Source organism: Curcuma longa, chromosome 11 (genome assembly GCF_044706935.1).
Source record: "Curcuma longa cultivar G26 ecotype Majalengka, Jawa Barat chromosome 11, ITB_CL_G26_1.1, whole genome shotgun sequence".
Taxonomy (NCBI): Eukaryota; Viridiplantae; Streptophyta; class Magnoliopsida; order Zingiberales; family Zingiberaceae; genus Curcuma; species Curcuma longa.
In genome coordinates this window covers 22,045,481-22,060,991 of record NC_133871.1, presented here as the reverse complement: position 1 = coordinate 22,060,991, position 15,511 = coordinate 22,045,481, and the positions used below count along the sequence as shown (strand labels likewise).

At 39.2% G+C, this 15,511-nt stretch overlaps 3 protein-coding genes and 1 pseudogene across 3 annotated transcripts; all 4 read right to left on the bottom strand.

Moving 5' to 3' along the window:
* Positions 1 to 782: 782 nt before the first annotated feature.
* Positions 783 to 5,971, bottom strand: LOC141840618 (uncharacterized). The gene is made up of 5 exons (XM_074728656.1): positions 5,657 to 5,971; positions 4,207 to 4,521; positions 2,025 to 2,226; positions 1,206 to 1,434; positions 783 to 1,094 (listed from the first exon to the last, which is right to left on the bottom strand). Exons 1-5 carry the CDS (start codon positions 5,738 to 5,740, stop codon positions 896 to 898), a joined length of 1,029 nt encoding a protein of 342 aa, XP_074584757.1. The 5' UTR covers positions 5,741 to 5,971; the 3' UTR covers positions 783 to 895.
* Positions 5,972 to 7,202: 1,231 nt separating this feature from the next.
* LOC141837349 (uncharacterized) lies at positions 7,203 to 9,137 on the bottom strand (annotated as a pseudogene).
* Positions 9,138 to 10,447: 1,310 nt separating this feature from the next.
* Positions 10,448 to 11,128, bottom strand: LOC141840956 (uncharacterized). Its single transcript, XM_074729061.1, has one exon. The coding sequence runs from the start codon at positions 11,126 to 11,128 to the stop codon at positions 10,700 to 10,702; it is 429 nt and encodes a 142-aa protein (XP_074585162.1). The 3' UTR covers positions 10,448 to 10,699.
* Positions 11,129 to 11,803: 675 nt separating this feature from the next.
* LOC141838081 (uncharacterized) lies at positions 11,804 to 14,225 on the bottom strand. The gene is made up of 6 exons (XM_074725473.1): positions 14,110 to 14,225; positions 13,688 to 13,931; positions 13,487 to 13,591; positions 12,741 to 12,923; positions 12,441 to 12,645; positions 11,804 to 12,341 (listed from the first exon to the last, which is right to left on the bottom strand). The coding sequence occupies exons 1-6, from the start codon at positions 14,181 to 14,183 to the stop codon at positions 11,854 to 11,856; spliced, it is 1,299 nt and encodes a 432-aa protein (XP_074581574.1). The 5' UTR covers positions 14,184 to 14,225; the 3' UTR covers positions 11,804 to 11,853.
* Positions 14,226 to 15,511: the final 1,286 nt, after the last annotated feature.

The window sequence follows — 15,511 nt, the reverse complement described above, 5'->3', positions numbered from 1 at the left end:
TCTCGCTTAAATACACAGCTGGCTGCTCTTTGACCATTTTGCCCTTACACTAGGATGGATCCGATGAATTCAAATGGATTGGATCCGGATAGAAATAAAAATTAACCTAATTATAAATCAAAAAACTTTTTATTTATTATTTTTTAAATATTTTTTTATTTTTATCTTAATATTTTATCTTTCTCATATTAATACTTTATATTTTTAAAATAACATTTAATTTAATTTTAAATAAATTGATTGAATTTATTTTTTTTTCAAATTAATTTGATACCCCTACCTCTAAGACGGATAGGTCGATGAATCAGCATTGGGTCGGACGAAGCCGGTCCAATTCCATAAAATTAAGCCAGACCGGAAATCTCTGACAGTGCATAGGATGTAGCATAATCTATATATAATATACATAAACCGACAATTTGAATGGCGTCATGCATGATTTAATTTTCCAGATATTTATAGAGAATGAAGAGACAAGCTTATCTCCAAATCATGGCTCACTCATAAGTCGACAAACAGATTTAATATTGCGAGTTCGGTAAATATATTTTTAGGTACCTTGACAGTGATCATTAAAGCATGTGCTCTAATGAAAAAACCAATGTGGAAAATGTATTATATGCAAAAATAAACATGCACGTTTTGATAGATTAAGATGAATGAGAAGACCAAAATATTATACCATTTGCTTGCAGATGAAATTTAGTGCATTTGGAAGCTTTTGTACTCATGGGTGGTTTAAATCAGAGTGCATACCATCGTCAAAAGTAAAAGACTCGAGATATTAATCGACTCTCAGAAGTTCTATTAAAACAACAAAATTCTCCATTCAAAATTCAAGATTCAGAAAGAAGATGATGAGCAGAAAATTTTGGATAGTTGTAATCATGTATTACTAAATTTGAGCTGAATCTTGATCAGCCTCTTGAACCAAATCTTCTTCAGTATTGGCTGATTGATTCTCTTCTTTTGTAAAGTTTGTTGTCTCTGTTCCATTAGCAAGAGGGTGTTGCTTCTCCATCATCCCCGATAATGCTAGCTTCGGAGACCACTCGAGGACATCATCGATAATGTTGTAAACCTTCTTCTGGTATCTAAAGAGAATTAACAGGAGAAATGATAAAATATGAGAAGAAAAAGTTTCTGACTAGGATAGCAATAAATAATACAAAAACTTCTTTCACATTTGAGAAGAAAGAAGTTACCTAGCTCTAGCAGCCTCGTCGGGAGCATGATGACGAAGCAAAAGCACAATCAACCCAGCCCCAATGGCAAATGTAATCCTTGATGTCCATTTTGGGGACTCTTCTTCATCCTTCTTTGGCCAAAATCGAATTAGCTCTCTGAATGTTGTTTCCTCAGCATTTATATTGGGGAAAAACCAGATGCGCTTTCCCAAAATAATGTATAGAATGCCAAAGATAGCTCCTCGAACTGCCAGACAAAAATGAATTCACAACTTGCATTACAGAACAAATTATTGTAACAAAATATTCAAGTGCATAGGCATGCGTTGCTTTGAGAAAGAAAGCAATCAATCTCAAGCAATTCAATGGCTATAATGTGCTACGTACTAATTAATTCTCTCTTTATTGTTCTAAATTGTCATCATGGTATAGAAGTCATAATCATCTAAAATTAACCCTGAGTGATATATTTCTACTATTTCTTCAAATATTTTTAGATCCTTGAAGAACTCCCTTGACGTATTATTAGAGTCACTAGTGCATCGAGACAATGCTCTTGATGATTGTCTTGATTTCATTTGTCACTACATTCAGCATCTTCTAGGACCTATATTCTGTCCTTAATCAAACAGTCTAGTTTGACAATCAATTCTTGAAAATCAAACAAGAAAGTTACTGGCCATCAACAAATACAATCCCAAAAGCAAGCTTAACGCTATCAAATAAATACATGCATTGGTGCATGACATGCATCTCAATTTACCGAAGAAAAGATGATAAATTAAATTCAGAAACAAAATAATCAAATAATGAATACAATGCCATTAGAGAACTTACTCAGTAGCAGTGTAACCAAGAACAACAAAGCTCCAGCACAGGCATATAGAACAACAATCTTGCATTGGTAAGGATATACAGGAAATAGGCACACCGCTAGTGCAACAAGTGGCCAAAGGAACGAAAGAATTGTTTGCCATAGGGTCCGCCTTTTCATGAAAGTCCATGCGAAAAAACCATCATTTTCAGAGAATACTTGTTCCTGCACATAAAGAATGAAGATAAATATCAGTATGACACAGTTACCTTGTTCCTTTCCACTCAATAAAAAAAACATTAGTCTTTTAATAAGGTATAATTCTGGAGAAAGAATTTTGTATTCTTGGTTTCAAGTGTACGGAAAAGAAATTCTTCCCAGGAAAAGATTACATCTGGGAAACTGTAGCTCACTAGCAACACTTGAATTATGCAATTATGCTTTAAATGTTTTTTTGGATAAAGGTATGTATGGCTGAGTGACAAGAGCTATTATAAAATGAAAGGGAAGAAAAAACTAAGCATGAACGATCACATATAATATCCATTCACAACAGAGAATAGACCCAAAAAAACTTGGAGTGGACATCTATGAACTTGGTCATAAACTAGAGTATTCATGATTTCAACTTGGTCACTATCACCCACTAGAAAATGAATTAACTTGTAGCATCCCAATGTATCTTATTTGTTATCGGTGAAATAAATTACACTATTAATGACCATTTATCTATTCAAGGAGGCTGAACAAATACTTATTTATGAGTTAGATTCCCAAAAAAAAAAAAAAAAAAGATAGCCCGGTGCATGAAGTTCTTGCTGATGCGAGGTCCCGGGGAAAGGGTCTATTGTACGCAATCTTACCCTACTTTGCAAGAGACTATTTCCGAAACTCAAATCCGTGACCTCTAGATCACATGGTAATAATACCAAGGCTCCCCTTATGAGTTAGATTACAATGAAATAATATTTCAAAGCTAAGATAGGATCTCCTGAAATTCTATATGCCAGGCTGAAAATAAACCTATTTCCCCCCTCAAACTAAGCCTACATTTTCCATCACTGCCACACAAATAATGAAATTTAACTATGATTACATTTATATATATTAAAATTATTATACAACTTTCAACTGTTCACATATTGTTCCATACAAGGAAAACATAAACTGTGTAAGATTCTTTTGTGCAGGTTTATAAAGATCATGAAGGATCTATTTAAACATAGTTTGAATCTAATAATTGCTGTACTTATTCCTAAATTTAAGGACGGCCCAATTAGTTGGGATACGCTGCATGTTGATGTGTAGTTTTTGAATTGTGAAAATAATTTCTTCATTAGATGCAAGGTTCAAAATATAATTCCATGTTGACATTTAAGTATCCGGTAAAAATGGTAAAATTTCAGTAGTATACTGTGGTGGCACTCAATACGCATTCAAGTGTATCAAGATGAATTTAAATGGAGTTTACTCTCTCAATCTCCTAAAGTAATAATTAGATAATCAATTGAATTAAAATTTTATTGTGCCATATTGTATCAATATTCAACAAACTTTGGCTTGTGGAAAAAGACACCAAGATCAATCTAGATGGGCATGATAAAGTATGTCAAAATGAATTTACACAAATGTTACTCCTTTAATTTTCATCCACCTAGATTGCCATCACTACACCTAAACATTAATCGAGATATCGTTACTCAAGTTTATTTGAATTTATCTAGACACACTTTGATTCATGCAAAGAGTTGATACAAGCCTATGCACCATGACATGGGTGGAATGAGTAGCCAAAGAGAGATTAACTATGTCACCATGACCAATGTTGAATTTTAGTATTTAGTATTTACTGGAATGGTAAATTTCGATCAACCATGCAACCTAGAACATACAAAATTTCAAAACTTGATTAGATGGACTACTTTAGAATTAGTATTTCTGTAAGTGCAAAATCTGCATATTAAAAACTTATGACATTTGTTTCATTCTCCTATAAACTTTTACCATAGATTTACAATTAAAGCATCAACTAGAATAATCATTTATATGCAATAGTGATAGAAATTGTGCCCTCTTTGTCATGCTTGGTTTCTCAACTGTATAAGCTACTTCCTAGGTGATTTTTTAAAACCGTGCTCATATCTTTTGGAGTTAAAATAGAAATCAATATGCTTAAAAACAATCAATACAAAGAATCAAACTTACAGAATGAATCTCAAGATGAGCAGGCCATGAGGACAACTTTTTCTTCCCAGGCCTAACAGTTTTAACCACACGATCACATCTCACCAAAAGGTTCTTCATTAATAGTGTATTTATGATATCTGTCACTTCTATATCCTTATCATAAGCAAGAATTTCCTTGACCTCTGGATAATTTCTCAAAAAGATGGTAAAGTCTTTGCCTCTAAAGTACTCAACTCTTGTTTCTTGCATGATGGCCCATCTTGATTCCAACTTTTTATTGTCTCTGACCTTTTCAGCAAACAGCTGGAAAACATCTTTACCAGGAGTATTCTTCTGCAGAAATCATGGTATTAAAACATAAACTGTAATATAAACTCATATGGTAGTTTTGATAGAAAGGCTTCTATTTTTGTTGATCAATAACATCAAAAAACATAAGTGTTAAGTAGATCCAAAGCATGAAAATTGTTTGACAAAACAGAAGAATTATCTTCCAAATTGACAGGATATAGAAGTAACTCTGCCATCCAATCATGAGTCAGAAAAAGATATAACACATTATTACTCCAAAGGTCGATATTCTTAAGCAACAGAGTGGGATACAATGGTTATATCTCAGATATTCAAGCAGTTCAAATATAGTACACTAAAGATCCATAATAAAGATAACAAACAGATGTAGTTGTCGATATGTATAGGTAGTAATTTAAAGATAGTGGTGTCAAATAAAAAGTACAAAAACTTGTGACCTTAACAGATTTATGGAACAAAAAAGCCTTTGATACAACTTTATGATAGACTGTTAACTACATCATTACATGGTTTAAGCTTAGTCGATATGAATTGAATGAATGATCCAGGCTCCTTCTAGATCAAGTTACTATGTAGAAATTTGGGTTGGCTCGGCATGTTACTTATGAAACATTCTGAGGATATACGTACAATAATAGTCATAGGTTTTCTACACAAAATGCTAACTTTGGCTACTTGTATAACTAAATTAGAGAGTAGAAACAAGGGCATTTTGTAGGGGACGAGCACCAGCAACATGGCCTTGAGCTGATAAACACTTCCTTTTGTTGGACATGGTTCTTCATGCACTTTGAGAGGCAAGGAAAATAATGAACTGCTGCGCCGATTTGCACAGTTGCACTTCATTGTATGCATAAAGCTGATCTTATCTTTAGCAATATACAATTGCAATTTATGATGTCCATTAAACAAAAAGAACATATTGGACGAACTGACAGCTCATCTCCCAACAATTTCGTGCAGAGGAAGAACAAAAACCCTACTTTTATTCCATTCCCATTCAAAAATAGATCAAATAAATGACCTACGGAAACCTCAGAAATAAAATTTCACTTCCACAAAGTCGAATAGCAATGAACATGTTAAGAGATTATACAGGAAAAAAAAAAAGGAAATTTAACGGAGGGAGGGAGAAGGAAATAAGAAACGAGAGAACCTTGGACGCGGTGTCGGTCGGATCTCTTCCCCCATTCTGCGGGACTCGCCGAACCCTCCTCTTCTCCGTCGCGGATTTTGTCATCTCAATCTCCCAGATCCGCGTGGATCATTAAAGCTGAGCAAGATTCAGATGCAGACCGGGGGATTTCGTCTGTGGGAAGCAACAATCAGATCCGATCCAATGGCGCGTCGTCGAGGACAGTGCTGCGCGAAATTAATAAACGCATTCCTCCGTTAGCGAGGGCCGAAGGACGGGGCGGTTGCTCAGTCGCGAGGTAGGGGGTTCGATCGACGGCTTCGAACCAGGAATCGACTGAGGACGTTCAGCATCGCGCCGCCGCCCAAATCCAACCTCTTCGAATCTTGATCCAACCCAACGCACCGCACCGCACCGTCTTCGCCAAGTTGACTCAAGTTCATTTGGTTTCAAATATTTTTACGATATTTAATTGATTTCTAAAATACGATCAACTTTTTTTAATATATATATATATATAATTGATGATAGATGAAATTTTATTTTTTTAGTTTATCCTTAAAAAGAGAATTAAAATAGATAAAAATCAAAAGAACAACAATCTATATATAATTATTCAATTAATCTTTAATATGATATTTTTATTATTATCTCTTGTCATACAAATTAAATACTGAATTAATTTTATAATAATTATAATTTCGTATATGCTATAACTTTTATGATTTCTATAACTAAATTTTTTTAATTATTATAATATAAATTCAATTGGCTCATTTAATAATTATAAGTATATCATTTTAAAAGATGAACGAGATATGAGTTCTTTCGCTACAAAATTTTACAAAAAAGTCCTTTAAAATTTTTAAAAATTAGAGTCTTTAATGAAAACTCAACACTAATAATGCTAATTCGATAGATTCTATTTTATTTAAGTAAAAGATAAATTTGTCATAAAATTAATCTTATGATAAATTAAAAAAAAATTATAATTAATTATTATAAAAAATATAATAATCAATTCAATTATGTCCTAATAAAAATATTTTATACCTACGACTCTACGTCCGTAACGCAATTCGCATGCCTTGAGAAATAAGCAACGATGACGAGCAGACAAAGAGTCGACTCGCAAACTGTTCCTCTCGAACTTCGAGGTGAAGCAAAACACCGTGGTCGCCACTGCCGTTTCTCCGTTTCCACCTTCCCTTCGAGTCTGACTTCGAGATGCCAATGGACTCGCTTACGAGTGCGTGGAACACCGTGGTCGCCACTGCACCGCCACCGCACGAAGCCCACCGCCCTGCACCTCGTGCGTCGAAACCCCTCCGAGGCACGAAGCCTTCTTAAATTCTTGGTAATCGCCTTGCCGACAAAAGGCAATCTCGTCAAAACTCCGATTTGAACGTGCACAGCTCGTAAAATTTAACTTGCAGAAGCTATTTTAAGTACCGCACGGGCACGGCCGGGCGCATCCGGCGACAGACGGAGTTATTTTAACAAAAACGATGCGATAACACATTATGTTTGATTACGTTGACCTGCCTGCCGGGTTTTGGAATAGTAGCTAAAGATTAATGCCGCCGCCGCCGCTTGCTTCACGATGAGATGATGGCGGGAAAAGTTTGAGACTTGTTATGAAGCCGCCGTGCGGCGGCCGCAGCTTGGCAGTTGGCACGGTACGCGGCCTCGTCGTACGGCCGCCTGTGGAATTTCAAAAACGGCAGGAATGAGTGCCTCTCCCTTTCCGCTCGGCTGGCGTGGCCCTCTTTCTTGAACGAGAACAGCACCGACGGCGACTGCAAGAACGACGGCATCGGCGTCCTCGGCTGCTGCTTGGACGGAATCGCAGACGGAGGAGTGGCAACGACGCGAGCCGACGTTGACCCGGCGGCGCCTGGGGAGGCGAAGGAGAAGGACCGGACGGTTAGCGGTGAGGCGCCGACGAGGGAGGGGCTGGCGGTGGGCACCACGGCGCTGCTGGGGGTGGTGGTGGTGGTGCTCAAGTACCACGGCTTCAGCGAGTTGAGGTGGGAGACGGTGACGGAAAACCGGGACGAGGTGGACCCGCCCAATTTGACAACTCCGCCACCGCGCGCAACCGGCGCGTCGAAGCGCAGGGAGCTCGCCCTCGCGCGCGACGCGAAGGCGGCGCTCTCGAGCGAGTCGTCGTAGTCCATCGACGACACCACCGACGTGACGGCGGACAGCTCGACGAAAGGCCGAACCCCCTAATTAATCAATCATTAATAAGTAAACAAAGCTTCATCCAATGTCCAACGAAAAATTTCGATTCTGTACCTTCCACATGAAAGAGAAGAGCGAGGGTGGATCGATCACGAAGGCTTGATGAAGGCGCCCAGGGTAATAATCAGAAACAACTTTCAACGTCCCCAAGAACACGTTTAAAAAAGCCTTCGGCGATCTGAAAAAGCCTGCAACAAATGGCAGCATGCACATAAATGCACATTAAATCTTTCTGAAAGCGAGACTGAGAAGAGAACAAATCATCCCACGGTTCCTTCGTTAATTTTTGAAGCATTGAACCGTGAAGCAGGGATTCAAAGAATGTTACTGGTCTGTAAGCAGAGATCGCAGTACTGTGAACAGTAGTTGTTGACTGACTAAAAGCTCTGTTTCAGACTGAGGATTTACTCATTTTTGTTTTCTAGTATCTTACAACTGAACTAAGCTTTAGTAGCTTACTGGCGTCAAAGAGAAGCACGAACTGATCCACGAATCTGGCCATGGATGAGACGGCCACTTCCAGAGTGAAAACCAAGAAGCGCATGAATCTGCAGGAATCTCAGCGACACCAAGTTCATCAACAGAAATATTTAGAGCAAAATCTAAAGCAATAAAAGCTTTTGCTTACGATTTCTGAGATTGATGTTTGAAGTAGTCTTGCTTGATGCGAAACACTATGACTGGCCTCGCCTCGTCGTCGTGACCTGCTACGTACGCCATACCATCGGCCATCTCAGTGGAGAACTCGTCCGCCATTAAATGCCCTGTTGGTTTTTTTTTTTTTTTGTTACAGCAATTAGACAAACAGATTTGAGATTCCCTGTCTACTTTTGAACAATGACTATAAAAAGAAGCTCACATGAAAATCCAATGGACATGAACCAGAATCATGTTCAAATCACTACAATGATCAAAACAGTGAACTACGGAAATTACAGTGACTTTTAGTTGGCATTGTTGTAGAAAGTTACCAGTTCCTATGGCCTCTCTCCATGAAAGGACGGCCCTCAGATGCTTGGTTGCCTTCTTCACGTTATCTCCTTTAGCTCGCAGGAAGAGCTCCACGCACGCAAAGCTGCAGAACGTGTCCTGCCGTCGGCGGAACGAAACAAGTCTCAAACTGTTCATGCATAACTCATGACGATAAGAGAGAGAGAGAAACCTGTTCCACTGTGAGAGGGGCTTGTCTGTTGAGGGCCCTGAGCACATCCTCCACCCGAGCCTTGGGCTCTTTCTTCTCTGTAGATCTCGTCATCGCAGTGGCTAAAGTTGAAACCTCGAGAAGGAGAATGAAGCAGGCGATGCTGAAACAGAGAGATGAGGTAAGGATAAAGGCATAAAGCTGAGGGGAATAGTTGTTCAGCATGTGATATGAGGCGAGGTGAAGACGGTATTTATAGGGACGACCAGGGAGGGAACCACGCTGTCAGAGCAAGCCCTACTTAGTCCGGCGAAAAACACAAGATATCCGAAATTCCTCCATTTCTTTGGAAGAAACTAAAGAAATAAAACCAAATCTGAAAATTTTAAAGAGAAGAGAAGATTTTCCATTTTTCCAAAACGTAAGAAAGAAGATCTTGCAAAAGTTTTTCACGATGTGATCTTCTCTCAGTTAACTAATATCTAAACCTCAAATATTTTTATTCTTCTGCATATTCCTATGCATTCAGTCTAAAGATTGATGATTTTTCCTTTTCTTTTCTTTTCCAGCCTTTTCTCTTTCCCCTATCAGTCACTGCATCGGGTTGTGGAACCACCTGGCGAAGGTAACGAAAGGTTGAGCCAAAAAGGCACACACTCTAAATCAATACTGCATCCCTCTCCATTCCTCGCTTAACACATTTGGGCGCAGCAACGCTTGCAGCTGCTGCCTACTCGGCTACACCCACTCCTTTTTTATGACTCACAGGCACAGCGAATAGAGCTGCAGAGCCGCAGAGTCATGAAAACAGAGAAATAAGAGAGAGAAAGAAAAGTCACGACTGGATCATCCCCAACGCATGCAGCAACATCGCTTCCCCTGGGCAGACCACTTCCACTGCCACTCGTACTTGCACTGATCGAGAAGAGAGCGGATCGGAGGTGGCTGTGCATGGTTAATCTTTTGAAGGATGAAAACTTGTATAGTTAATTACTTAGCTTGGTGTAGAAATATTAAGAGGGAAAGGAAGGATTCCAAATCCTTTGGTTAATCGGTTTGGCCTGTACGTACTAACTTGCTAGCAGCTGCTTGCGAAAACGACGAGGAGAAGAGGCATGCACACGGCAGTGCTGTCTGCAGCTTCATCAGCCCAAAGTCACTACTGGATCCTACCTCCTGTTTCTATCTGCTTGTAGTCAACGCGACGGGGAAAGATTCCCGCCTCTGCGTCTGCGTCCACACATGCATGCATCGCCGACTTAGTGCAGCACTCTGATCATGATGCCTCACAGTAACTAATTACCATACAATCTGAAAAACTGAACTTGCTGCTGCTCCTTTCACGTAGTCGATCGATGTAGTATCACACTGAAAAACTGAACTCAACTCAATTATAGCTTAAAATTAGCATAAAGGAGCTCGAAACTAAGAAACTCAGTAGCAGTTACTGCTACGGGAAAAGATATAATAGACATCTGCGACCAAACACAGTAGCCTCACAGATATAATAGACATGAAAATAAGGAAGGTGAACAATCAAATAAAATCTCTCTACGATCAAACTCATCAGTTTGACCAGTCAAGTCAATTGAACCGGTGAACAGGAAAGGAACATTATGCCTATTATATATTTTTGAGGTGCCATAACGACCGGTCACGACTTGTTTTCCTGTCTCTTACTCTTCAAGCTCAAACGCCGTCACCGGAAAGCTGTCGGACAACCCGGTGCCGGTCTTGAAGGTGATGTTCCCCGATGAAGGATCGCCGATGAACACCTCGACGACAGAGAGCCAGAGCAGTAGCTCCCTCGTCTTCACCCCGGTAATCTTCTTTAGCTTGCGATCCTCCACGAAGGCGGTCACTTGGGCGGCGTAGGACACCAGCTGCTTTATCTCCTTGAACATGTGCTCCTTCTTCTTCCTCTGCGTCAGCCACATGAAGCCGAGGTCGCGGTTGTAGCCCACCTCCAGCAGCTCCTCCAGCGGCAGCAGGCCCTTGGGCAGGCCCAGCTCTTGCAGCACTTCCACCGTCTTCTCCCTGCAGACGGCGGCGCCGCTGTAGACCTCGGCGCCGTCCTTGTACTTTTCAATCAGCTGTGTCGCCATTAATTATACGCTACTGATGGAGAGGCAAGCCAAGTGTGGTGGAATTTATAGATCATGGAAACGCGATTAGAGTCGCCATTGATTGGCCGACCTTTTTCTGTTCCATTGACTTTGTGTTGGTTGACTTCGGCTCATCTTTCTCACCGGCCAGTTAATGCTCTAACGAGAAACTACATAATTAAATTGCCGGCAGACTAACAAACATTAAAATTTTAAATTTATATTAAAATAATTTTTTATAAAAAAATCTAACTAATAGCTCAATTATCAGCTATTCCAACGTTATTGTTATTATAGCAATTACGATTAATTCCTATAACATATAGAAATTATTCTATAGTTATTACAATGTATAGCATTTAATATTACTTGAATCTGACAGTTCTAAGCTGATGAAGAACATCACATTTCAGTCTTCACTTTCTGTTCTATTCAAGAAGTTTGATAATAATCCTCTGGGACAAAATGAACAAGGTGATAAACATGTTATTATGTTCTTTTGATCACTCCCAAGCAGGTTATTATGTTCTTGAAAATTTGCATTGATTTGGCACTCAGTCTGTAAATAGTGTGATACCTGATTTACTTTGTTCTTTGGTATAAGTTTAGTGCGAGGCTATGGTTGAGACTAAAACCAAGATAGTCTTTTAACTCTGAAAATTCTACTCTTCAGTCTTAAAGCAAGATAGTCTGAAACATTCATAACAAATTGACCAAAGCACTCCCTAATTGTCCTTGACTGGCTTTGTTGTAAGGCCAAAACCATAAGGAAAGAGAGGGTCATAATGTGGATCGCCAAAGTTCATAGGCAGTTGCTCCACAGATTTAAACCATGTCCGAGGAAGCTTGCCTGAGAACCCATAGTCACCAAAAAGCACATCTGCAACACCTTGGCCTTCTGTGCCAGGAAGCCATGCAGCAACCAGGGCATCGATCGTGCCGATGTATGGCTCGATCACAAGCGGCCTCCCAGAGATTAGGACTATGATGCATTTGACATTGCTGCACACATTATGGATCACACTCGGACCAGGGGGAGGAATAGTAAGGTTTAAATTGTCTCCATTGGTTTCAGCGTATGGCTTCTCTCCGACCACCACAATTGCATAGGAGAACTCATTGAGCTTCACAAAGTCTGGTTCAGGGTTCTCGGAGAAGACCACTGGGGTGCTCGGATCAATAGTGGACCTAATAGCATTAAGAATTGTCGTCCCTGCAAGGGATGATGATTTAAACAATGACTTCTGGCCTCAATATGTCATGAAAGATTGGAAGAGCAAACTGAACATCATTTGTTAACTATCATTCTTACCGATTGTGAGACTGTTTCCACTCTCCCCTTGCCAAGTAATTGTCCACCCTCCACACTGATAACCCAAATTGTCAGCATGGCTACCAGCGACGAGGACTTTCTTCGCCTTCTTTGGAAGAGGCAGCACTGGGTTACTGGCAGATTTCCCATTTTTCAGAAGCACAAGGGATTTCCTCACAGCTTCCCTAGCTAGATCACGGTGCTCCTAGTCGAGGCAAAGAGTATCATCTAAGTAGCATTGAAAAGCTGATTTGGAGTATGACATCAAACTCCACAATTAAAGTTGAGGAAGTTGGTTACCTGTTTGCCGAGCTGATCTGCTAAACTGGGATCAGCATATGGGGTTTCAAATAGGCCCATGGTGAATTTGACACGAAGAATCCTGCGCACAGCATCATCTATTCGACTTATGGGTATGACATTCTTGTGGACTAGGTTGGTCAGATCACTAATGAATTCTGTATATGCATATGGAATCATTATCTGCCAGAAAGACAAAGGCAAAATATAAGAGAGAAGGATCTGTAGATGTTAGAAAATTTGTAATTCTGCATAAACTAAATCGTACTGCTATAACTTCTTAATTTTAACATGACTGAATAATCTATGTATTCTCTTGAGAACAAGGAGGTCAGAGAGCATATGCAGAGACAATGGATGGAAGAAGGATGGCACATTGTGTTTGTCCATGTATTTTTGTAATGTTTACTCTCATATTAGACATTTGTATCAGTGTATGATCACATGTTTCTAGTAAAGGTTGATTCCTGGTGCACACAAGTGTTTAGTGAATTTGCTTCTACCAATGAGAATTTACTGAGTATTGGTCTACAAAGGGGAGAATTGAGGTTCCGAGAAAGGCATCCTATCTATTTCAGTTGGTTGGTCAGTCGCAAATGAGGTAACTCAGGTATCGATGCTAATAGGTCATGCCTGAGTAACCTCAACCCCAATAAGTTTCTTAGTGAAAAAAACACCTTGGTACCAACCATGTCAATACCGGGAAGGATTTGTAACGATGGATATCAATAGTTCTCGGTACCAACCATGTCAATACCAGCAAGGATTCCAGTCTGTATCGAGTAGGTGTAATTTGCATGTTCTGGGGTAGTTATCCTGTCAACACCTTGGCAATCTGAGATTACAAATCCCTATTAAATCAATAAAAAACTTCCATAAGAACAACCATAAAGCAAAAATCTTAAAGAGTTGGCAAAATGTGATGAATCTTTTTGACACTTACTAACCCTGAAATGAAGCTTGTTTTTAAGAAAATCAGTGACTAGAAAATGGTTGGCATGCATCTTCACTCCGTTCCAACTTGAATAGGAAACCATCACGGTGGATACACCTTTGGAGATAGCACTGTAGTAAGGAGGCATGTGGATACTAAGTAGTTCATGTTCACTTACAACGGTGTTATATTCATTGATCCCTTTGTATGTGCCACCATCGCCGACATAATGCTTAGCACAGGCAGCAACATTTCTCCTACAGGATGCACAAGTTGTTCCTTAAGAAACCATATTTTGCAATACTGATGTAATTGTAATGTAGCCTTACTTCAACATATAGACGTATGTATGTGCGCATGAGGTTCCTTGTAGAGGTAAGTAAAACAATACAACCAAATCATTGGGATACTGATGCAATGAACAGAAAAATTTACCTTCCAGCAACAAAAGGAATTCCTTGGGAATTTGGCGGCACATCTCCCTGCAAGCCAGGGATGATCTCGGTCATTGCTTGAACAACCTTTGGATCTTCGCTATAGCTTTCGTAACACCGACCCCATCTAGGATCTCTACAAACCTGTATGCACAAACACATAAAGAAAATTTTATTGAAACAGTTGAAATTAGATAGAATGTTACACCTTGCATCATGATCATCTAAAGCAAGGTATAATGTAGATGTGGTATCATTACCGCTATGCATGGAGCAAATACATATGGAATTCCTGTTGCTCTAACTTCAAGAGCAGTAGCTGCACCTATTTTCTTCACTAATGCCGGATCCCTGGTTCACACAGATTTGATACAAGTGCTGAGTAATAAGATAGTTAAAAAAAACTTTTTCCCAATTGGATCTACCATTGAATAAGAAATATCAAAATCTAAGTTCATTTTATAAACTTATTCAGTGCAAAAGCTGCAAGTTCTAGTGCTGGTTATATTTTCCTCTCTGCCATGGTCGATGGATTTGCACAAATCATTGCAGGAAAAACTATAAAAACAAAAGTGACAACTTAGGTGCTAAGGTATAGATATATCATACTTTGATCTAAGCTGCAACATCCTAATAAGGCAGCCGAAAGAAATTGCTGAACTTAATCTGGCAATAGAATGATTCCAAAAGTATCTTCAAGAGATCAAAACATTTAACTAAAGCAGCTGAAATCAAGCCAATTGAATGATATGCCATGGATACCCATGAATACTTTGGTTGAAACTATAACAATTTAGTCCAAGAAAGAATTTCAGTAGGAACTTTTGATGCCAACACAACTTACATGAACTAAAGCATAAAGTTAAGGATTACTCTGGAGTTCTGAGATAGAAAAACATAATAACTGTGAAGTGGCCACTCTAGAGGCTATGCTCTTACTTCATGAGATTGTCTTTCATTTTAGTAAACAACAAGAATTATGTATTGTAGTTTTTACTAAATAATGGTAAAGCCATGTATTTGACACTTCATCACTAATAATGAAATAACACTACTTTAGTAAACTACTGACCTAACAAAGAGGATATCACAACACTACTTTAGTAAACTACTGACCTAACAAAGAGGATATCCCAACACTACTTTAGTAATTCAGGAACAATTTGGTGTGTTACGAATTCACTTGCCTAGTAGTACCCAGTCCAACATTATGTGGAAATACAGTGGCTTTGTAGACATTGTTGTGACCATGAACAGCATCAATACCATAAATCACCGGGATGCCCAAACGAGTAGAGAGAGCAACCTTTTGAATTCCATTCACCATGTTCACCCATGCCTCAGTAGAAGCTAGAGGCGAAGGCACACTGCCTCCCCCACTCAAAACACTACCTGTACCAAAT

Bases quoted from the DNA above. Each gene is read 5' to 3' on its own strand.
- LOC141840618 (XM_074728656.1), bottom strand. From the start codon at position 5,740: ATGACAAAATCCGCGACGGAGAAGAGGAGGGTTCGGCGAGTCCCGCAG. The intron at 4,522-5,656 runs GTTCTCTCGTTT...TGATTTCTGCAG, and splicing joins CGACCGACACCGCGTCCAAG to AAGAATACTCCTGGTAAAGA. The intron at 2,227-4,206 runs GTAAGTTTGATT...CTTTATGTGCAG, and splicing joins CTCATCTTGAGATTCATTCT to GAACAAGTATTCTCTGAAAA.
- LOC141840956 (XM_074729061.1), bottom strand. From the start codon at position 11,128: ATGGCGACACAGCTGATTGAAAAGTACAAGGACGGCGCCGAGGTCTAC.
- LOC141838081 (XM_074725473.1), bottom strand. From the start codon at position 14,183: ATGACCGAGATCATCCCTGGCTTGCAGGGAGATGTGCCGCCAAATTCC. The intron at 13,592-13,687 runs GTTAGTAAGTGT...TTGATTTAATAG, and splicing joins AAAACAAGCTTCATTTCAGG to GGATTTGTAATCTCAGATTG. The intron at 12,342-12,440 runs GTAAGAATGATA...CATCCCTTGCAG, and splicing joins TGGAAACAGTCTCACAATCG to GGACGACAATTCTTAATGCT.